Source organism: Sinohyriopsis cumingii, chromosome 8, assembly GCF_028554795.1.
Source record: "Sinohyriopsis cumingii isolate HCF-2022 chromosome 8, ASM2855479v2, whole genome shotgun sequence".
In the NCBI taxonomy this organism is placed as follows: Eukaryota; Metazoa; Mollusca; class Bivalvia; order Unionida; family Unionidae; genus Sinohyriopsis; species Sinohyriopsis cumingii.
The window spans coordinates 8,394,658-8,418,672 of record NC_142968.1 but is presented as its reverse complement, the minus strand read 5'-3'; the positions used below and the strand labels follow the sequence as shown (position 1 = coordinate 8,418,672).

The following is a 24,015-nucleotide window of genomic DNA, read 5'->3' as shown; positions in this document are numbered from 1 at the left end:
TTCACGCAAGTCTTTATACCACTGATGCAACACGTTTTTGTTCGAGATGAGACTCCAAGCTTCGTCCAGATACTCGTCCAATTTTTCTTCTTGACTTAACATCAGGCATTTATCGTGTTGAATTTGACTGAGATGATCGTTTTGACATCCATAACAATTTTTCTTGATCAATTCCGTCATTTTTTCGACCAAGTGTTTGGCAAAACAGGAGACTAAATGAGCTTCTTGTTCTGGCCATCTTGACTTCATCATGATCACTTCTTCTTTTTCCACAGTCTCCTCACATTTCATGTCCAAAGTTTCTCCACTAGGTAAAGAGGGATAACAGTCTTCCATGGCTTCTAGTAATCTAGGATGACTTCTCTCAAACTGTTGATTTCTATCGTATTATCAAATTCTGCATACAGGATGACGTTCACCGTTACATCAGGGTCTCGGTTTGCAAACTGAATTTCCACACGAATTTGGCCTGATTTTATAGGGTGGAAATGTCCCTCGTCGCTGCCTTGGTCTGGAGTGAAATCGAAAGCCCACAAAGCGTAGCCTCCTGCGTAATCTTCGTACGTAATGCCGTGACTTGTATTGGTTCCTAACTGTCCGGTGGCTTCGTACAGGGACAAGTACGACCTCAAGTAATTTTTCTTGGCAAAGTCAGGTTCAAAGGGTCGGGTACACAAGGTCTTGCCATCGCGACTGACTTCGATCTTGGACACGCCAAAGTGTTGAGAGTAGAAAGGATTTTTAGCGATAGCTCCGTTGAAGGCTTCATTTTCGACGATACCAACGATCAAACGTTTGGGTAGCTGTCCTTGGAACAGATGATCTTCGATCATGGATCGCTGTCCCTTGGGAATGGTGAAGGTTTTCACTTCCACGCGTCGTATGGGATACTTGGCGGTTGTTCTGCTCAATGTTTGACTGATGTCGTTACCCACTTTAGGTAACACTTCCACGCGTCGTACGTAGAGCCTGGCTTCCTCGATGGCAGTTTTGCAAGCAGTATTACCTATCAAATGGAAAGCGGCACTGCTACGATTCAATCTCAGGCGGACATTCACCCCGTTCAGCAAATATTTCTCTTGCACCCACATGTCCAAATGCAAACGATCCATTAGTTCTAAACTTTGTCCGTTTTTGATTTTGTCTCTTCGTTCTACAGATCCGTCATTGTTCGGTGGTTTTTTTTTTGCATCAGTTTCGAAATTTTCAAACTGCTCTGCTTCGTCAGCTTCCCATAGCACACAGGCATTGAGATGAGTGTTCTTGGCGTCTATTCCGTACGTCAAGAGATTTTCCAGGTACGCTCGATAAGGGTAAGTATCCATGCTGCTGCTAACCAGTTTGTTGTTCAAGTACAAGTCCACTCCGCTAAACAAGGAATGCATGAAATTGTTGACGGGAGCTATTACCTCATCGCCTTCTAGGGGCGTATTATCCTCATCGATAACTTTGACTTTCAAGTACAACTAACTGCTATTCAGATCGATGTAATCTTCGGGCTGTCCTTTGATTTCAAACTCGATGGGAGCTGAGGCTGTCAATGAGGAAACGGGGTGAAATTCCACCCATTGGGATTCTTGCATCGTCATCATCGTGGGGGGCATGGCAAACAGGTCCAGTTCCGTCTTGGAACAAGCGCAAGATTCTCGGTGCATCATTTTTTCTCTGGGTCCCAATAATCGAAAACGTCTAAGTCTCGAACGGTTCTTCTTTTCTTCGCCTTTCTCGCTTGAAGTCTGGTGAAAGGGTGTTTTCTTCGTCGTCTCTTTCTGCCTTGTCCTTGCTGAATGCCTGACTCGGTAGCGTGCAGGGCATTTATAGGTGTGTCTTGTCGGCCTAAAATGTCTTTACCCGTTTGCAGCAAGACATTTTTGCCTGCCCTCATGAAGGCTTCTTTAGGGTTTTGTTTGTCGATGATGACATTTTGGAGAAATTCTTTGCCTTGCGTCAGTGCCCCATCTTTCAAGGCGTGCAATCCGCGTGTCACCATCGGTTTCAACACCGGGACCACCGAACGAAAGGCCGATTTTAACATATCTCCTAAACCGTGTCCTCGCTGTCGAGCAACCCCTCGGTACACTGGATACATGACTTACTTACGAGTCGTGAGAGAACCGTTTTCGAAAATGGAGTTTCACCGTGACTTTTCCTTTGGTGAATGGAATATTTTGTCCCAGATCTCCTTTTATAGCAATGTTGACCGTGTCCAAATACGACTTGCTGACCGGCAAATAGTGAGGATGGACAAATTCGCGGTGAACGTGGTAAGTGTTTCCACCTTCCTCGTCAGCGTTCGTGGCAGAATCCACTTTGAAAGGAATGACACGCAGTAACGGTACGGAGGTGTGTCCCACCACGTTGTACTCCACCACATCGGAATACACGAACATCAAATTCAGTCCTTGGTTCAGTTCTACCGGGGCACGAAATAACTTGCTAAAAGACTCGTTGTCGTAAACGATGGGTAATTCGTTTTTCTTGAGCATGGCCTTTCTCATGTCCATGTCTCCGCCCAACATGTCAAACAATTCAGGACAAAATAAAATGGACATGATTTTACTCCGTTCAAATTTCATCAAGAAGCGACGAGCTACTTTGTGGTACTCCATGGTGACACTTTTGTTGACATGCTCCAAAGCTTTCCCAAACACGCCATTAAACCTGGAGGCTATGGTGCTGACCAAATGATGACCACTAAAATAATAGCCTGGGAGAATGGACAAGTGATAGGTGGTGTACTTTTGTAAACGGGTTTTCTTGTCATATTTGACGTTCTCATCCAAGTAGCGTTGCAATTGCTCGTCATGAACTTACACATCAACAAAATTTTGATTGGGAAGGACATTGAGGACTTGGGTTGGGTGAATCATTTCTACTAAAGCCACTTCCCAATGGGCTTCGTGATCTAAGGGGATGGCTTGAGGTAATTTGGCCGTGTAACAGCACAACGTGTTGTGGGGAAACACCTCCATGGAACTGTCACTGGGTAAAGTTAAGTAAAATTGGTTTTGGTGACTCATAATTCCAGAGTTCTGTGGCTGTCTGAGGGGTTACTGGACGTCAGAGGCGTGTCTCCGTCTAAAATGGGGTTCTGATTGTGGTTGAAGTGGTGACTGGCACTGGCACTGGACACAAGGTTCCCGGGGTTCCCGTTCGAGGAGAATTTCAGGGAGGGATTAGGAAGCAGGTAACCGATGCAACTGCTCAATAAAATGGTCCACAATTGTTTGTCTCCTTGTTGCAAACTCAAATTGGCAATGGCTGCCCCGATGACACAATACACCACGAAGATTTGGCAGAAAAAGACGATTTGCGTTTTAGGCACACGTTCTCCACACCACACCCACAAGGGTTGTTTTTGTAAATCTTGCACAGAAGAACTAGGTGAAGAAGGAGTGGTCGACGTAGCTGCGTCTGCTGTGTGAAAGGGCATGATGGTCACTTCTTTTTATAGTCGATGACTTGCGAAGCGTCGATTCATGAATCAAAACTGGGTGGATATCCTTTCCAACGTACTTTGACTTCTTTGACACGTCGTTTGCCTACTTTACGGGTTCTGCGTTCGAGAATGCTTTCGATGTCGTACACGTCGTCTTATTTTTTGGTCACACGTTGTAACTCGGGCAAATAAAACGTTCCTTTGAGCACTTCTCCGTTCATGTCTTCCAATTTATAGACGGCAGGATGACGGCCATGCATTCGTCCAGTGACGCGAAACAATTCGGTCGTCCAGTTAGGTAAGTAACCTTTGTCGAAAATGCGTTTGGTTTTGCCAATGCGCACCCAATCTCCTACGGCCAACTCTCCACATTTCTCGGGGACAGCCCTCGTCGGGGACGTACCAAACAGACGCTCAAACACCAGCACTTCGTTGTCGGGAGTCACGTCTTGCGGGGCACGTCCAATGCTTCGATGGTAAGATTGGTTGTACGCTTGCACCAGGTGTGGTAAGATGTCGATGTACTTCAGAGTGTGGTGATGCGTAAAATATTTCCACATGCGTTCTTTCAAAGTGCGTTGAAAACGTTCCACGATGCTGGCTTTGGTTTCGGGATTCTCGGTGGTAAAAAAATGAATGTCACGTTTCTTTAATTCTTTTTGGAAAGCTTGGTTCAGAAATTCGGTGCCTTTGTCCGTTTGCCATCGAAGAGGGTGACGACCGCTTTGTTTCAACACCCGTTGCAGGGCTCGCACTAACTCGCTGCTCGATTTGGAAGTCAAGGGCACGACCCAGGCAAATTTGGAAAAGACGTCGATGACACAAAACAAATATTTGTAGCCACGATTGTAGCTGGCCAAATGAGAGACATCGGCTAAATCGGCTTACCATTGATGATCGATGCCTTCCACTCGGGTGCGACTTCTGGCAAACTTGCGTCGAATGGGTTTGTGTAAAGTGTAGGTAGCTTGTTCTTGTAACCATCGTTGCACTTGAGGGAAACGGAGACTTTTCAGTCGACTTTTGGCAGCACGATACAATTTTTCAACTCCTGCGTAACCTGCAGGATGCGAGGGATCGTAGTAAATGCTGGCTAAGACTTTTTCCATTTTTAATTTTTGTGTTAATAAGACACCCACTCTTGGAGGATGCTACTCTTTTTCTCTTGGGGTACTTTCTTGGATTGCAATGCTTTGCGTGTGCGGCCGGCAATAGGTGTCGAAGAGGAGGATGTCTGAGCGGGGGATATCGGTTCTTGCTTCACTTCTGTCTTCACTTTCTTTTTCTCTTGTGATGAAGAAGGGGTGGCCATCATCTTTTTAATCCATCCAATTCTGGAGGTAGGTGGTGTTGTTAACTTGCGTACTTTTTCTGGTGGAGTTTGAAACCCTTCTTCTTCTTCTCCTTTTTCTGTCTTGGTCACGGGTACTGGTGGTACTGGTACTGGTACTGGTACTGGTGATGGTGCTGGACTTTTCATCAAGGTCTTAAAATCTTTCAGAGTGGGTAGAGCTGTTTCGTCTAAAGCTTTCTGGTGAAAGAGTTGCAGTCGTTGCAAGAGTTGACCGTACTTTTGCGATTTTTCTGTTTCGGACAAATCTTGGCGATCCATCAAGGACTGCAATTCGTGTTGTAACTGGGACATCTCGCTCAAATTGGGATTGGGAGGTAAATGCGGGGTGCGTTGTTCTTGCCACCGATGGTATTCCATCCATCGTTTGTAAGGCACTAAAGCTAGTTTTCGTCCTTCCATGGGGTTGTCAGGGGTCGATTCTGAGATCTTGGGACTTCCGAGGGCCTTTTTATCTTGCTCCCACCAGTCCTCCCAACATGGTTCCCAAGACTCCTTTCAGTATGGGACCTAACAAGAGAGGCAAAATGCCTCCACGTTGGACCAACATCTTCTTTTTTTGACGAATGGGAATTTTCTTTCGAACCATTTGGCGAAGAACGTGACGATGCTTGCTTAAGCATTGTTTCTGGTGTTTGGACAAAGGGATCGTGCCTTTCAAAACGTTCAAACAACATTCGCACACGATATCGATGACCTCTTTGGAGGCCGTTTGAATGAGTTTTTTTCGTAGGGGTGGAGAAGCTTTGGACAGGACAGATAACATGTCCCCATGTTTGGCTAAACGTGGTGGCAGTCCTTTCCTTTTCTTTCCTTGGGGTTTTCTGGAGGGTGACATCTTTGAGTCTTCAGGAGCACCAAAAAAACACTGATACCCTACTTGGTCACAGGCCTTTTTTATACTGGAACGCGTCGCCACTGATTGTCTTTACGTCGTATCAGTTTGAGGACAGGCATGACACGTCGTGCAGGGGTACGCAACGGACTAAATCGAGCCAGTTCTTGCTTGGACAAATCCAGTAAACTTTGTAACATGCCCGATCTTTCTTGGACTTTGATTTTGGGAGAAGGTACTTTGTGAGCAGCAGCCACTGCCACTAAATTGGAGGGTTCTGCCACTGGGGAAGTAATTTTTGGGGTCATCAACGGAGAAGTTCTTCGTGTGATCAACGTCTCCAAGTACTCTTCAGTTCTTGGTGTCATCAACGGAGAAGTGGATGAACGTGAGGCTGCCGGAGATGCGGTCACCGGCGTGGCAGGTCGTGGTTTGCGAGTGTAAAGTTGCATCCTGGCCGAAGTGCCTCTCTTGCGACTAGTTTTCTTCTGTGGACTTTTCTTTTTCTGGAGACTTTTTGTCTGTTTCTTTTTCTGGGGGCTTCTTTTCTTTTTCCGGGGTGGTGGTGTCTGGTCAGAGGAGGGTCCTGCCACTGGAGAAGTTCTCCTTGGGGACCTGGTCTTTTTCTTCTTGGGGCTTCGTTGGACTTTTGTCTTGGGTATAACTTTGGGGGCATTAGGATCCCATCTTAAGAGTGAGCGAATGATGACCCCTCCTAGAGTACCGCTCCCTCCAGGTTTCAAAATGATTTGTTTTTTGGTTTGAGTGTCGATGCGGGGATCGGCCAGTTGGACCAAAGCGACTTTGTTTCGATCAAAAAAGCGTTTGGTTTGATGAGGAATCTGAATGATTCCTTGGAGTAATTGACGTGCCGTCACCGTGAACCATCGTAAGACTTCTTTGAGACTAGCTTCTAAGACACGAGCTCGTGTTTGTGGATCTTTTTCTCGACTGATCCCATACAAGGCACGAATCAATTTGACGGGAAGATGCGACTGAAGGGACGTCATGTTCACACTGTGTGAGACAGACGAAAAAGGGTCTGAGGTTTTTATAGATTTTTTTATGGGGAGTGAAATGAAGTCGAGGACGGAGACGTGTACAGGACAGGCCCTCCGTCTTGGCACCAGTGGTGAAACAAGTGGGTACGAAATCGCAAATCCTCGGGAGTCGTAGGTTTCAAATCGACGAGTAAATAGGCGTGTGGCGTTTGAGTGGCATCGTCGTACGCCTGAGTCAGCCAAGGCGTTCCTAACTGTTTGGCTAAGACTTGCACTTGCGATTTATCTCGAGGGATTTTAAACAAGACCACGTAATGCGCATTGAGACTGATGGTGCGATGGGCTTTACTTTGTTGAAACAAATTTTGGGTGATGTAAACGACACTGGCATTACGGTGATGCCCTTTGCGCGTGAAGCACAGTTTAATTTCTTCTTCGTCTTCTCCTAACATGTCGTCGAAAATGACCAAATGGGTTTGACGGGAGTCAGAGACGATGCCGTCGTCTTCTTTAGGAATGCCTTCCACAAACACGATGGAATCGCCTTGACTTTCTCGCAAGAGGTTGTACGCCGATTGCCACTCTTTGTAACACCACACGATCCGTTGAGGTGGCCGATCGATCAAATGATGTTTATGTTCGATCAAACGTTTGACGAATTCGGTTTTGCCTGAACCGCTAGGTCCAGCAATGAGCATGTTAAAGGGATGGCGAAGATACAAAGCCTCCCAACTGGCACGATCTAAGTGTTCGTCGATGACTTTGACAGTAGAGGAAGAGGGAGCAGAGACAGCAGAGGTAGCCATTGTGTGAGAAATGTCACTTGTGACACGAAAAACAAACAAGACAAGAGTTTATATACTTTTTCAGAACACGTTTATGGAATGTTTTTTTCAAACATGAATACGAAAGACAAAAATACATAAAAGCCAAAGGCTTAAGTACAAGAATAAAAGGCACATGATAACCATGAACGTGGAATAAAAACAAGTGTCTGTACAACAACCACATGTTTTGGGTAAAGTTCTAACCAGTTTTATAGTAGGGGATAAGGTCACACAACTGTCCTCCCGAAAGGGTCTTTCAGGCCTGTCCACGACAGTCCTGTCCTGGGTGACGGGTTCTTCTGGCACCGTCACTAACACGGGTTGAAAAGTAACTTTTTTCCTTGAATAACTCTCGTGCATACTGGGCCACCTCTTGTGTCCAAGCCTCAAAACCCTGGTCTCGGTGATTTCCAACATTTGACTCCTAACCAATCTGGTTTCTTCTTCGTCAACGACATGGTAAGTTACTTCAATGAACAATGAACTATCGATCTTGCCTAGGGTTCCTTTTTATATACAGACCAATACCGACGTGACCGTACGGCAACGTAAAGTGATTGGGAAGTCGCACTCGCTTCTGGTATACAATTTGATAGACTTTTTCCAAGGGTCGACTGACGATGTGGTGAGTGGGTAAACGTACAATCTTGTTCGGTTGATAGGTGGTCACTTTAAAGTTTCCATCCTCTCCCGATTGCAAGGCTTCTTTCAATACCCCAAAGTTGACCACTCGACTGGTACGATAATTCAGAGTCAGTCCTTTCACTTTGCACGTCTTGTGCACTTCTCCTTGTTTGTCCCGGTATTCGTAGCCGTAATTTTTGGGGCCGCCACTGACGAAACTTAGAATCTTGTCGTCGGGATGCTCGTCTGTCCAGGCTCCTAAACGGTCTCCTTCGATGTCAGGGTGCTGTTGACTCGGGTGATGGATGTAAATGCAACTGTCCGTGTCAAAGTACAGGACGCGTTCTTCTAACAGTTCTAAAGCTTCGTACAATTTTAAGCGAGCATGTGCTGTCACGTAAGCCGCAATGATGACATTTCCAAAAGGGTCGTCTTGTACAAAGTCCAGATCTTCTTCGTAATTGACCAAGATCAAATCCTCTCGAACGACGTCCACGTGTTTCATGTATTTGGTTTTGTCGTGAATCATCTGGAAGTAGCGGGAAGGTTCTGTCAAATATTCCGTCTTGGGTAAACACGGTCGTTGTGCCATTTTACCCCACAAGCAATTTAACATCACTCTGGCAAACGATCGCCTGTCTTCGTTTTTTTCGATGTGGTCTAAAGAGATGCCTTCTTGTTCGTAGTATTTCTCTTTGAATTTTATTTGGTCTTCGGGAGTGTGACACCAGGAAGGATAGCCGCTGGCTTCTTGTTTCAGTTTCAAAAAGGCATCCACGTAGTCGGCGAAAATGCCTTTCTGAGTAGGGTCACCCTTGTGGTATTGTTGTGTCTTGGGAAAGTGACAAATTTCGTACACTTCTAACAGTTGGTATCCCATGTCCAGAGCTTTGAACAATTCTACGCTGACCCAGGTTCCCGTCAAGGCACGTTCTTCCTGGCTGTGATGGCAAGGTTGGTCTTGGTTGCACGTTTCGGCACAAGTACGGCACAATGGAAACATCAGTTTGCCTTGACAATGGTGAGGTAAGACGGGATGGTATAGGTTCGTGGGAGGCAAAACTTTACACTTGATCAAGCCTTCGTATTGTCGAATGGTTTTCAGGTCGATGTGTTCCGTGAACAATTGCGGGTGCCCTACAGGAAAGCGACAATATTTGCACACGTAGGGATGCAACGAACACACGTCCAAGTATTTGATTTCTTCTCCTTTCTCTTCGTCGGCTTGGTACAGCAAACAGGTGGCATTGGTCCTTCCTCCGTACAAACTATCCCTCGGGTTCAGCGGGTCCATGAACTGGTAACTTTCCACGAGGCGTTTAAACTCGGGATCGGTTTTCATACGGTGATCGTACTCGTGTTCCCACATTTCCACCACTTGGTATCCTTCCTGTTCTAACTTTAGGCGCCGCTGACAAGTGTCCTGGTACAAGTCTTCCATGGTTCGTTGCAAAAACTGATTTTTAGTGCCACGGTCAGGGTAACAGACGGGACATCCGTGAAATAAGCAACCGTTAAACTCGTACACGATCTTGGGGTTTTCTAAGTCCCAGCCATCGACCGAATACGTTCCGATGGTCTTTTCGCCCCCTCCGTTGCGGGCATGCTGAATCCACTTGTCTTCCTTGTCGCACAAGTAATGTAACCAACGTAGGGCTTTGACCGAGTATTGACGTTTGACAAAGTGGGTCGTTTGAGGACTGATGACAGCCACGGTGTTTTCAGGCATGAATCGTTGGCGGTACACTAAGGAACACGCTTTGGCAATGGTGCAAGCTTCTTTTAAAGGATCGACCCCTCCGTGTTCCATGAACAGTTCTCGAAATTTTCCACAGCAACGCCGTAGAATGTCCACGTCGGAACGACAATACTTTAGCATTTCTTCCTGAAAGTCGAAAGGGTCCGAGGCGTGAGCCTGGTACCAAGCGTAGAAAGCTTCTCGTTGTTCGGTACGCATGTTGTCGGGGTCGTAATAGTGAGCCTCAGGTAAATGGGGTAGAACGACATGTTGATTGGCTTCCGTATTGAAAAAGTGAGGAAAGTACCCTTTAGCCATTTCTGTCATTCCAAACGTTTTAGGCATTCGACTCAAAGGCATGGCCAAGTAACTCATCGAATCTTTAAACTGCACTTGTCCCACTTGCATGAAAATGATTTTGGCTCCGTTCAAAGTCACTTTAGGACGCTCGGTGCCTTGTTCCGTATAGTATCTGAGAAGAAACTGTCCATCGTATCCGGAGAAATTGTAAGCCATCACTGTGGCATGACGATGACAATCTCCGTAACGTTCGATGTCCTCTTGGCTCCACGTCTTGTCGATGGGATCTAAGACCCATTGGGCAAAATCGGCTAACGTGTTCGGTCCTCGAAAGATTTTTTCACGCCCTCCAGGAATCTTGCTGCAGTGAGGACAATGACTGAAGATAGGTTCTTGAATGCACTTCTCGCACGCTCGATGAGCCACGCAGAAATTAGGAATGTGAATGCCGGTCTCTTGCATGCATTCGAAATCGAAAAAGATGAAATTGCTTTTCTTCTTGTGACCGTCCTCTTTCTCTGGTGGGGGTTGGTATTTTTGCACGTAGCATTGGTGTTCCAAGTCGACGATGTGGTGACAAATGTGACATTTTTTCTTTCCTCGACATGCGTGTGCCTTGGTACTGTTGATACGTGTGCCTTGTCTACACGTAGGGCACAATCTCAGGAGTTGACAAGCACATTTCTTCTGTGAACCTTGTGTTTTCAAATGTTGTTGGTAACAGGTAGGGCTGACAAACGTGCGCAGACAAGTCGAACAAGGCACTGGTTCTTCGCTCAGACAGGGTGGAGAGGCCAAAGATCCTGGGCATTTCCATCCACAATGTTTGTGTTGCTCTCGATTATTATAACCATAGTCACATTTCTCACAATAATAAACATATCCCAGGAATCCGGTGATAGTGGTAATGGTATCGAAATGGTCATCGTGATAATAAACATGAATGTATTTTCCGTCCTTAAAGTCTTGGCCTCGAAACAACAGAGGTCCGCGCATTTCTTGAGGGTGCACTTTCAAGGTGTAGCGTGGAGCTAGGGCATCTTGCAATTTTTGCATCTCAGGAATGCCACAGGTGTGTCTTTGGACAGACCAGCTTGTTGCAACAGGAGTTCTGCTTCGTTTCGTTGTTTGGCTCGGTCCGATTGTCGAATAGTTTTCCAGGCTCTTTTCCATTCTACCGTGTCGTTCTTGTTGGCATAGGTTCGTCCCACCACGATGGCTCGAGCTAAACACATCTGGTCTTGAGGGTTGTTAATTCGGACGAGACTTGTTTTGGTGTTGCGAAGGTCGTCCACCAATAAGACCTTTTTGCGTCCTGTCCCTTGAGGAAGAGACGTGAGCCATTTTCAGTGTGGCTTTACCATCGGTGATGTCAAACTGGTCATTAGATTGTTGTACGTGTTGAATCTTGTCCATGACTTTGGAAGGGGTTAGTTCTGCGGGTCTGCTAAACTCGATCCAAACAGGGGATTTCAAACCGTCGTGATCTATGGATAGTGTCAAGCGATCGTCTTCTTTGGGTTGACATTGTCGCTTGAGTGAGGTGAGCAAAGAATCCCACATCTCGGTGATAAACCCTTCTGCTTTCTCCAAGGGTACGTCGGCCTTGAAATCTTTAAACTTCACTGTGTAGGTGTAAGCCGTGGTTCTAAATTTTCTAGAGGAGCGCTTTTCCGTCTCTCGAATGGAATAGTACTTTTCAGGGTTGACTAAGGGTGGTGAACTTGGTTTAGAGGGTTCTGATTCTGGTTCACTCATGTCCTCTTCAAAATCACTGGCATGAATTTGTGCCAAGATTTCAGCCCTGGTACGAGGCGATAGATCACGTTTCTGCCTCTTACTTTCTTCTTCTTCTTCTTTCTTCTCGAATGAATAGGATCGTTTCATCTTGAGTGCAAAACGTCAAATGACTAAAGTTTAAACACCATAGACTAATTTATAGTCATGACAAACCAGCGTATATAAAAGCGTGTGTGTCTTGTCCTTTCACTATTCATTTCACTCTCAAACCGAGCACAACGATGGAAGAGACTAACCAGATGGAACGTTTCGTCAGAGCTTTGCGAGGGGTCATTAGAAAATTCTCTTCAGACCAGCCTACGGACTACTCTCCTTCCTTTCGAGATAAAAGTCAGGATACTTGCTATATCTGTCAGAAGAAAGGGCATTGGTCTTCACAGTGTCCAGACCGTCAAAAAAGAAAAAAAACAGGGGCTAAAAAAGACAAAAGTCAAGATACCTGTTATTATTGTAAAGAAAAAGGACATTGGTCTCCAGATTGCCCAAAAAAGAAACAAGAGGAGTCAGAAGAAAAGAAGGATTCTTCAGAAGAGGAGGGGATTCTTCGGAAGAAGAGAGGGATTCTTCGAAAGAAGAGAGGGATTCTTCAGAGGAAGAAGAGGAAGAAAGAAGACAATTCTATTTAAAAGAGGCAAAGAAACAGGAGAAGAAAAGAAGAAGGGAAGAAAATGAGGAATAAAACGGTGAAGAAATTCAAAAAACAAAGAGACTAAACAAGGAGAAAGAAGAAGTCAATGAACTTTTAATTAAAGTGTTCTGTTGTGAATTGTGAATTGGATTGTAAAAAATGGATAAAAGAATACATTAATGATATAAGGTAAGTGTCTTTGAGTTTTGATTTTAAAATAAGAAGCTACACTCACGCACTCATACACAGACACGTACTATAAGGGTAAAATGGGTGGGGTTTATTTTTGAGTTATTGGCAAATTGAAATTGTATTTCTTTTCGAGAAATGTGGGTGGCCCTGAAAAGGGCCTTTTTTCTTTATGGTGTAGGAGTGAGTTTAACCAATCAACTTTAACTGCCTTAAGCCTTTGCCACGGCCAAGGCCTACTTCTGATGATTGGGTTGAAATCATTAAGGGTGGTACGATAGGCTTAGTCACAGGGTTAGCGTGTTTAGCTCGGGAAGGTCGTATTCTCTTCGGTCGTGATAAAGAAGTCTGATACATTTGTTTCAGACTTCTTAACTCCGCTAAAATGTCCAACAGTACCGTAGCCGTTTGATTTTCACCCTCTTGTTTCTTTGCTGCTACTTCTTCTTGCTGTTGTTGCTGTTGTTTTCTTCTTACCTCTTCTTGTTGCTGTTGCTGTTGCTGTAGGAGAAAAGCTTGTTCCGCTTCCTTTTGTCGTTGCATAAATTTCTCCAATTCTTCTTTCTGTCTCTGTCTAAAATTCTCCACTTGCGGTAATGAAGAATGAGACGAAGGTTCCGGAACAAATTCTTGCGAGGTAAGAAAATCCACAAAATCCCAATGTACCTCTTCTGAAAGTAAGTCCGGGTTCCCTTGGGCGGTCTCCCCTGCTGGTGCACCCCAATGGATCGTTTTCTGAATTTCCGTCATGTTGAATCACTGTCGCATAGATTGACTGCACACAAGCGCTAGCGAATCTATATAGACCAACTGACGTCACAGACTAATCTCTTCGGATTGGATGCGGGCTGACTGAATTTTGTACCGCGTGTTTGGATTGGTGAATTAACTCAATCCGTTTCAATCCTACCTCTACCTATAAATAAGCGCAGTTCAGTGCATTGATTCACTTGTTCTCGTCGCTTCAAGATGTGGACCGATGTGCAATCTTCTACGCATGTGTCTTCCATGATGTTCCGGACGGACATGCCCATGTATGTCCGATCCAAGTGGACCGTTGTCCACAGGACAAACACCAGTCTGTGGATACGTAGGATCTACGTAGAAAGACAAGGATGCCTCAAAAGAGTCCTGATTTACGGTCCTACAGTGAAACGCAGCCTAAGGACAAGAAGAAGACCAATGCGGTGCCCTTTATGTTAATGGATACATTAACATAAACCCAAAGGCCCTTTTCAGGGCCAGCCATATTTCTCGAAAAGAGAATGACTTTATTCAATTGCCTACCCCTTTTTTAAATTTAAATTTAAATTTAAATTTAAAACAACATTTTAAAAAAAATCCCATGTTCAATTCCCCTTGAGGCTAGAGTGGCCCAGGGCTTTTTTCTCCATGTTCAATTCCCTTTGAGGCTAGAGTAGCCCAAGACTATTTCCCATGTTAAATTCCCCTTGAGGCTAGAGTGACCCACGATTTTTCTCCATGTTAAATTTCCATTGAGGCTAGAGTGACCCAGGGGTCTCTGTAATGCTAATTCCCATTGAGGCTAGGGTGACCCCATTCACTACTACCATCCAGATTTTCATCTGTTGACTAGGTACATGTTTACTGAGCTGGACTATACAGACTTTCATTTGTTAACTATGTACATGCCTACAGAGCAGGGCTATCCAGATTTGTATTCCTTAACCCTGTGCATGCTTACAGAGCAGGACTATCCCGATTTCCATCCGTTTACCTATGTAGATGATTACTGAGTTGGACTATCCAGATTTTCATCTGTTAACTATGAAGATGCCTCCAGCGCAGAACTATCCAGATTTGTATCCCTTAACCTTGTGCACGCTTACTAAGCAGGACTATCCATATTTATAGCCTTTAACCATGCGCATGCTTACTGGGGAGGATACGATAAATATAGATCAAATTTGAGAAGCGTGGGGTGACATTTATGCAAACAAGTAATTCTAGTTATTCATTGTAAATTGATAATTGCGTATATATGTGCAACAATGATGCATAAATAGTTGTGAATGGTGATTAAGCCTAAATCGTCGTATGTATTAAAAAAAAAAAAAAAAAAAAAAAAAAAACACCCGTGTCTTTCTCTTACAGAAATGTTCTTAGAACTGACACATTATTACTTTAAAAAACGTAGGAAGAAACCCTAGATGCAGGAAATACGTAAAACGTGTCCTGTGTATGTACGGAATTACCGTAATTTGAAATGGTTAAACGAACGAATCACATGGTCAGCCTATCATTCTTCTGCCGATATTTGCTGTATATGCAAATCGCTGCACAATTACGCTTATTTCCTTTCGGGTATGGTAAATATTTAAAATTAAATGGTAAAATAAAATGCGTTTTATAAAACCGTTCGTAATGAACAGAAAAATGAATAACGCAATAATGGCAACAGTTAATGTTAAGAATAAAATAACTAGTAAGTTATGATATTTGCAACTTTGCGAGAGGCTAACCTTATGCGATTTTATTTTGCGTTAGAGGTCACTATTTGGGTTGACGCAAATCAAAATGGTCAATTAAATTCATTGTACATACCAATAGTTTGTAGATCAACACTGTTATCCAAATCTTCTAAATTCCATTGTCGTACGACCCTGTACGTCCCAGCATCATTTTCGATTAGTTCCAGAAAGTGGATTGTCACAGTTATGTTTTCCGGCATATAACACTCTACAGTAAAACTCCCTCGTTGCGGTGGTTTGCGTGGAACAGAAGAATTGATATTGGGAAAAAATCGATGGATATTTGACCCGTTATGCAATATATAGATAGCATCATTTTGCATAATGCTAAATGTCCATGATATAGATACATTTTGTCCAATTATTCCTAATATGATTCTTCCTTCTGAGATATTATAGAACGTAAAGCTAAAGAATGCAAGATGTAGGAAAAACATATTCCTGTCTTTTACGGTGAAATTTTTAGATGTACTTATAATTTTTGCATTCCTCTACATTAATACACAAAGACAGTGCTTCTATCTTAAGTGTTACAAATAATACGTTCAAACAATGAAAGGATATCCTTATCAACATCCGGTGATGACATTCGTATGACCATAAAGACAAATTACTCTTTAACAGCTTCACATTCATTCGCGTTTTAAATTCTTACCAAAAAAAACAAAAACATATCTTGAAGATTGTGATTTGTTAGAATAAAAAGGACAGCAAAATAATTGCTTATGTCTCTAAAATATGGATGGAAATCGTAATTCCAAAAGCAATTTACACCGGCTTGTAAAAACAAGTATTTTAATCTTGTTGTTGTTGTTTTTGTAGGGTTAGACGCCATTTTCAGCACAAGATAGGCTATACATGGCGGCCAGTATAAATGGTGGAGGAAGAACCCGGGAAAACCCCGGAAAGAACCACCTACCCACGAGAACTTACTGGAAAGCTTTCTCACATACCCACATTAGCCGACTCCGAGACTCGAACCCACGTATACGGAGGTGAGATGGCAGTGATCCGTAACGGTGAACGCTTTAGACCTAAGGGCCACTCGGGGCCCCATTTTAACCTTGAATCATTCTTTCCTGATGACGTTGGAAATATATATACCACTCTTGCACTCATTTGATAATGCGCGGAATTCAAAATGGAAATAGTTTCAATTTCAGCATATTAATGGTTATATATATATATATATATATATATATATATATATATATATATATATATATATATATATATATGTGTGTGTGTGTGTGTGTGTGTGTGTGTGTGTGTGTGTAGAGAGAGAAAGATGCGAACAAATTCCACGTCTGTGTGTGTGTGTTTGTGTCCGCTACACCGAATTACCACGGTATTATTTTGTCGTTGTAACGTACCAACGTAATTTGTCACTGTACCGGTTGTTCGAAAAATTATTTATTTCCTTTTAATTTTACAAAATATTTGTGTCACAAATTAATATATTTATAAACAATTTGCAAATTTTTACAAAATAGTTATATCTGTTACAGATTAATTTATATGTCACAAATGTGTTCATATTTACAAATATAATTATATGTATGAACCACGAATCACGTGTATGATTCGTATCAAGCATGCCAGTATGGTTGCCGAATATAATGTTATGAAATATATTAGTTCCTTACCTAACTCTAACTTTTGGATGAGAAAACGAAAATGAAGGCAAAAGTGTCATTCATTTTAGTTATTTACAAACGGATGTTAATGTGTTAATATTCCAATGTAGAACCGATCATCATCTTATGATTTTCGGGACAGAAGTTGTTTTCTGTTTAAAGATTACGCAATGGCCGTTGTTGTACGCCTTTTTTCCGTTCCTTTAGTCTGCGTGTATTATGTTTTACATTTACTGGCTTGGAATGCAAATGGCCAGTTCCAGCTCAAATTTCAGCAATGATGTACTTTCGTCTGGTCTGTCAGAGGATTAAAGACACAACGAATGCTATGATTGCGCTTTTTGAGAAAATGAATCATATTCCTATCGATTTCATGCAGGTATATCTCGGTGAAAAGTAGTTCATGTTTGCTAAGCCAGCTAGAATCGGTTACCCTTGGTGGCGGCTAATTCCAACTTTTCGATCGGCATAGCACTGTGACCCTACACCCCAATATAAATATCCAAATATCAAAAATGGGATGGCAGGGTTCGGAGGAAACTCTGACTATACTCATATCTAATTATTCACTCATGATTCGTAAACAATGTACAGATGTCAAACCTTTTCTTTTGTTGATAACCTTCAGTCCTCTCCAGCATATTAGCTGGTTTAGATTTTAAGGTGACACCTTCGTTTTCCGCAAGGAGTTTGTTTTGGTGTGGGTTTCCCTTGTCCACCTATAAGTGTTATAAGTTTTCATGTGGTTTTTTTTTTTTTTTTTTTTTTTTTTGGTGATAATTGTACATTTTTGACAGGGTTTCTCTTTGTTGTGTTCAGGAAATTCTCAAGTTTTATTATCCCGTAGGAAGCTTGCTAAGGGTACTCCCTTCCTTCTACCTAACCTGGCAGTGGGCCTGGTTTATATCCCTTAAAGCTTGGAACTATCAAGTCATAGTGCTGGTTTCCTTTCCATGGATCCCAATCAAGTGCTTACCAAAGTGACTTTGCCAGAGTCAGTTTTGTCCGGGTGTGGTGCTAATTGGTGTTTGCTTTTGTTGTAGGTACCCCTTTTGTTGTTCGGACAGCATTATTGTCTATAGTTGTTTTCCTTATTTGATTTGGATTTGGTTTGGATTTTTTTTTAACGTAGCTTTTAACAATTTTTCAGTCATATGGCTATGATGTCTGCAGTGTGGCAGTTTATAGTGGTGTCTAGCACTGGGGCATCATGCCGCAGACATGTGGCATGATGTCCCACCCAGTCACATTATCCTGACACCGGGCCGACCAGTCCTAACACTAACCTCTTAACGCTGAGCGCCAAGCGAGGCAGCTATTAGTACCATTTGTGTAAGACTTTGGTATGACTCGGCCGGGGATCGAACCCACTACCTCCCGCATCCGTTCCTTATCTGAACCTGTATAGATATAATGTTGAATATTTGTTTTTAAATCGAAACATTGGGTTAAAACTTAAAATAACTAAATATACAAGGTATCGAAGTGCTTTATGTTGGTGTTTTGTGCGTGGGTGTTATGCGTGTTATTATGTATTTTAGTTATCCTGTACACAGGTGCTCGAAGCGAGCTTGATGTTAAGAAGAAAAAAGAGCACACCAAACAACAAGAAAACAATAATTTAAAGGAAAAAATCATCCAGGGTGACAAAAATACGTTAGATTACCTCCATGGCCCATTCCGATATAGGACCCTCTCTATCATAATATATAACAGATATGATGGAGAGGGTCCTATGTCAGAACGGGCCATGGGGGTAATCTAACGTATTTTTGTCACTCTGGATGATTTTTTCCTTTAGATTATTTTTTTTTTCTTTTTTTTTTTTTTTCCTCAACATCAAGCTTGCGTCGAGCACCTGTGTCTTAATGACGATAACTTTAAAGTTGCCCTAAGTTCATTGCTGCATGCGTTAAATATTAGCTTCTACAATCCCATATTCGACTTTGGAGGACACACGGTACTAATTATACGGAAGAACTGTGAACCAGTCTAGAAATGGGTGAAATAATAGAGTATTTACGGGTTTAGTGGTCCATAATTGGTTAATAATGAAAATGAAAATTTTAGTAAAAATATCTTTTGAGAGCTTATCCTATATGTAATTTTAAAAAATATAGACAAATTTCTACTCATGCAATTTTACCATTCTTTCAGGCTTGACTCAGGAGTACTCAATAATGAAAGTAGCACCTGATTCATTTGGTGCAGAATCAATAACATGTGTTTCATGCACATGTATGTAAACAAAATGCCGCGGGTCATATGGTGTTCTTCACACATAAGCCTGCACCAAGGTTAGATGTGCATGGCGAATTATAGGTCTCATCATCAGCACCCATAAATTTTAAGTTATTGAATTTTTTAATATGATGGTGTTTCCATATGTTTACTATTGGAGTTGAATTCGTACCGTGTGTCCTGGAAGCAGGTCTTTATGGCATAATCTGTGTAAACAATAGTCTGGTTCCCTGCCTCGAATAATGACTTCACTATATAGCGGAGTGTACAAAGAGAACCAGACTATCTAACTAGCAAAATAATTGGTTAGTTCGCGCAAAATGTCAGAGTAGGCGAAAAAGAAAGTGGAATGGTGAAAGATATTTTGAGCATAGGAGCGATTCATAAGTTATTCAGAATATGTCAGCGGTAAGGAGACTCTTTTTTTGATCCTTTGCACATGACTGACTAACTTACATTAAGTAGATAATATATGTGGTGGGGGAAAAAAACCGAGAGGCCCCGGGATAAACCACAACAGGAGTCTGACGTTTTATCAGTAAAGTACGAAGAAATCTCGTATAACACGAAATCACTTTATATGTACTTTACATTAAGTTACTGGCAAGCTTTCTCGCATACCCGCGTTGTTCGAGCCTAGATTCGAATTTAACGCGGAGAGAGGTAAGATGTATCATTCATGTATCAAGGCTAGCGCCCTAAACCAGTCGGCCACTCGGGTGTGGGAGAAGGTAGACCAACAAGTTTTTCTCCGCGCTTTTACTCTGACACCAACATTAGTATCAGAATAAAAAGGCAGATAACTTGTTGGTCTAATGAGAAGAAGACGTAGTTCGTGCCATTTTTATAAGTCTTTGTTATTATTCGATCAGTGTTCAAACCACAACCTCCCAAACCAATTTGGATGGTTGAACCACTTAGGCCACTGGTTCTGTTACCTATAAATAAATTGAATATACACTGGTTGTTGACTTACAGACTATTATATGTGACGAGTATTGTTGAATTTAAAGCCTTATATAAATTACTTTGTAAGAGTATTATGGTTGAAATTTTTAGTAATTCCGATGAGTTTTTTTTTTCATGTAGATTTTCAGTCTTGTCAAGTAAGTCTTGTTTTCTTTATTATTGTACAGGCAAACTAGTTTCAGGAGATATTATGTGAGTGCAAAATGATGTTTCAGTTAAGAAATAGTTTTTATTTATGCATGCATGTATTTTATACATTACAGGTTAATTGCAATATGCTGCTGTGTTCTGATGTTTTCTTCAGTTGCAGGAGTGTCTTCTGGTAGGTTGTACTGTATTAATACATGTACATTTATTTATATCCTATTTTGTACATTATATATGTTTACCAACCTAATTACTGGATCATTTTCTACATGAGAGAAACTTGAATTTTTTATTTCCTTTGAAGCTTTTGTTGAAAATCACGTTTCAGGGGGACAATGAAAATAAACAGTATTGTTCCATATGCTTGGTTTATGATTAAGAAAATGTTTCTGTTCTAAAATATTCACCAAAATTTTTTAGGATGGTCTTATCATCATGCTTTTTTTTTTAATTGATGAAGGGTCAGAATTATTGCTACCATGACAGTTTTCCACCATGCTCTAGAAGATGCCCATAAGTTTAATTAAAATTTGTAATGCATTTTGCCTTTCTGGAGCTATCATACTGCAGACTCTATCAGGGATAGAAGACACCCTTACCTTGGGAGTTTTGGTCAAGTAAGCATGAATGCTGGACATTATGATTGGTATTATGCAATCTGGATGCCTGGTTTGGCAACTCAAACGACATGTATGAATTATGATGGAATTTTGTATCTTTCCTGCAACAGACATTTGATGTGTAAATTGTCTCTCTGAGCATCTGTGGTAGGGTACCCAAATTATATCAATGTAACTCAGTAGTTGAGTGTTGGGTGACTACCATTAGTTAGAGGCTACACTAATCCACATATGGTTCTGTTCATTATCTGATAAAGCACTGCTGTGGTGGCCTAGCAATTAGAGCATCTGCCTCGGATGTGGGAGGTCACAGGTTTGAACCCCGGATGAGTCATGCCAAAGATTTATAAAAATGGTACATACAGCTGCATCGCTAGGTGCTCAGTATTAAGAAGTCAGTGTTAGGACTGGTCAGCCTGGTGACAGGATAATGTGACTGGGTGGGACACATGATGCCCCAGTGCTAGACATCACTATAAACTGCCACACTGCAGACAGCATAGTGATATGACTGAAAAATTGTTAAAAGCTACATCAAAAATCCAAGCCACACACACACACATCTAATAAAGTGGTGAAAGACCATTCTACTCACCCCACAGTGTCAACCTTTGAAGAAACAAGACTAGCCATTGTTAGTTCTTTGTTGGCACACCAGCATATGGTATTGATATTGTTCATTTTTGATTTGTATGTATGTCTGTCTGTGTATCCCTCGCTGGATCCAGTGAACTTTAAAGGACTAGTACAGGGTACAGGTATATGGCTGTCTAAGGTGTTTCTGGATGAAGTGTCCAGACTGGACTCTTCTGGTACTCAGGAGTCCCCAGCTTATTTCTAAAAGTCCCTGACATGAATTCGGGAGACCATCACTTTAAAAAGGATTAAAAAGTACATGATCATTATCTTAATACATATCTCGATTAATTTTTTATAAGATCAGACAAAATATAAAATATTTTTCAATAATAGAATGTTCAGTTTAAATATTATTTATGTAAATTTATAAAAGTTACATCTGCAATAATGTGAAAAGTAAAAACAGAACCATACTAAAATCATCAATGGGTCGGCAGTACAAAAAAGGGACAGTTAACCAACTGGCAACACATATGTTTTGTTTCGCCTTAGAATGCTGTGTAGTTTCTTTGTAAATAAAATAACTTCTCCATTCACACCAAAAAAATTTACATGAGTAAACACGTAATTACACGGCACTATCAACACAAATGTAAATTAATATTATTAAATGAAACAACGAAAAAATGTTGAAATATTCCATGCAGTATATGTGCAATAAGTTAATTTAGAATAAATAAATTAATTAGTAAACAATGTTCAATTACTTAAGTGTTGGTCCTGAGGAAAATAGGTGGGATTTATATAACAGATAAATTAATCTTGGTGCATATACCAAAATATGTGATACTTAGATAGCTTGAGACCATAAATGTGAACTGTTGTCAAGATGAATTCGCACAAGCTTTACAGTAGGTAGGTCAGATGGAACTATTTGTTGGAAATAGTGTGATTTTTATCACAAGTCAGTTTCTGATAAAATGAAAAGAGATTGCAACTCGGCGGACATATTTTACTGTATATCTATTCTCTACCGATATTGTAGCATGCATACTTGAATAGCAGGTATTATTGCATATCGGTGATTTGACATTATTGTTCAAATCAGATGCTGAGAAAGATTTGATTACATTCATGGGTTACTCTTGTCATTGCCAGTTTAATCTAAACACTATTCCAGTCAAATGGGGGAACCCCCAAGTGGCCGAGCGGTCTAAAGCGCTCTCCATTACGGATCACTGCCATCTCACCTCTGTCTGCGTGGGTTCAAGTCTCGGATTCAGCTAATGTGGGTATGTGAGAAAGCTTGCCAGTAGCTTCTCGTGGGTCAGTGGTTCTTTCCAGGGTTTTCCCGGGTTCTTCCTCCACAATTAATACTGGCCGCCATGTATAGCCTATCGTGTGCTGAAAAAGGGCGTTAAAAACAACAGCAACAGTCAAATAGGCCACACTTTGATTTGCCAAACAATCACAGGGGCTTACATACACAATCAACAGATCATTTTTTCTTTGACATTGTCCCAGAGTATCCTTCAGCTGTTCAGAGGGCATCCTCTTTACATGATAATTACAGAAATGAGGATTAACTGTTAATTAGCCACAATGGTTTCATGCCTGTTTAGTTATGTTTAGACTTTAGATTGGCCATGGCTGACAATAATATAATTTGAGGTGTGAGGGCAGAGTTTCCTCTAGCTAAACAGGCAGACAGATTATGCTATTAGATTCATGCAAATTCTAAAAAATGTTTCTTAATTGTTTTATATAATGACACGAATTTCAGAATGAATAGTAGTAACTGAATTACCTTTTTCTTCTGTTGCAGTAAAGACATGTACTTACATTGGGCAAGCAGTTAAATTGTTATCCGACATTGGTAATAATTATGCAGATCCATCTTTGTATAGCGAGAATGGAACAATCATTGCTTCATGGAAAGAGAATACCAATACAATTGCATATATGGATCCTAATTATAATGGAAGAATTTACATGGAACAAGAAAAAAGAAACATTTGGATTTTAAGTGTGGAGAGAAAAGATGCTGGAAGATATTATTTCAAATTTGGCACACAGATTGAACGACTTGCTATCGAATTGACTGTAAAGGGTGAGTTCTATAAATTCATTTATTTATCCATCCATTCCACCATCTATGCTTACAAAGTACATTTACATACTTGTAAATATTATATTCCATTAGTACATATATTAATTTTGCCTATTATTTTAAGCTCAATGTGAACCCTTTTTTGTATCAGTTTAGAGGAGGCTATAACTTCGATAACTTGGTGTCAGCTGCTTGTTTGTGTGCTTTGATATATAATTGCATTAGGCATAGGTTGTTAGATGTTTTTCCATGTTAACTTTAATCTTTGTCTGTTTATTCAAATCTCAGTCCATCCATCCAACTTCTGTCACTTGTGTGTTCATTAAGGGTGAGTTCTCTTGCTGTCTTTGCTTCAGTGTTGTACAGTTTGATAGTGTTAATTCCACCTGGTTATTACAACCACTTCACCAGAAATACTGAATGTGACATAGTCAACTGTACATTATAGCTGAACTAATAATTTATTGCTTTTGCAGTCGTTGTGATGG

At 41.5% G+C, this 24,015-nt stretch overlaps 2 protein-coding genes across 10 annotated transcripts in view; one reads left to right on the top strand and one right to left on the bottom strand.

The window, feature by feature from the left end:
* LOC149792940 (uncharacterized) overlaps positions 1 to 17,991 on the bottom strand; it is a 31,086-nt gene extending 13,095 nt beyond the window's left edge. For all 3 annotated transcript variants that reach the window (XM_089966253.1, XM_089966254.1, XM_089966255.1), the window contains exon 1: positions 15,298 to 17,991. In XM_089966253.1, coding sequence (XP_089822379.1) covers positions 15,298 to 15,661 — 364 coding nt within the window. In that variant the 5' untranslated portion in view covers positions 15,662 to 17,991. The remainder of the gene's footprint in view (positions 1 to 15,297) is intronic.
* Positions 17,992 to 18,677: 686 nt separating this feature from the next.
* LOC149792939 (uncharacterized) overlaps positions 18,678 to 24,015 on the top strand; it is a 78,948-nt gene continuing 73,610 nt past the window's right edge. For 2 of the 7 annotated variants that reach the window (XM_089966790.1, XM_089966785.1), the window contains exons 1-3: positions 19,211 to 19,510; positions 20,335 to 20,393; positions 23,243 to 23,527. In XM_089966790.1, the coding sequence (XP_089822916.1) occupies positions 19,452 to 19,510; positions 20,335 to 20,393; positions 23,243 to 23,527 (403 nt within the window). In that variant the 5' untranslated portion in view covers positions 19,211 to 19,451. Of the gene's footprint in view, positions 19,159 to 19,208; positions 19,511 to 20,334; positions 20,394 to 23,242; positions 23,528 to 24,015 lie in introns of those variants that run through there. The other 5 variants (XM_089966792.1, XM_089966786.1, XM_089966787.1 and 2 more) reach the window with 4 other exon arrangements.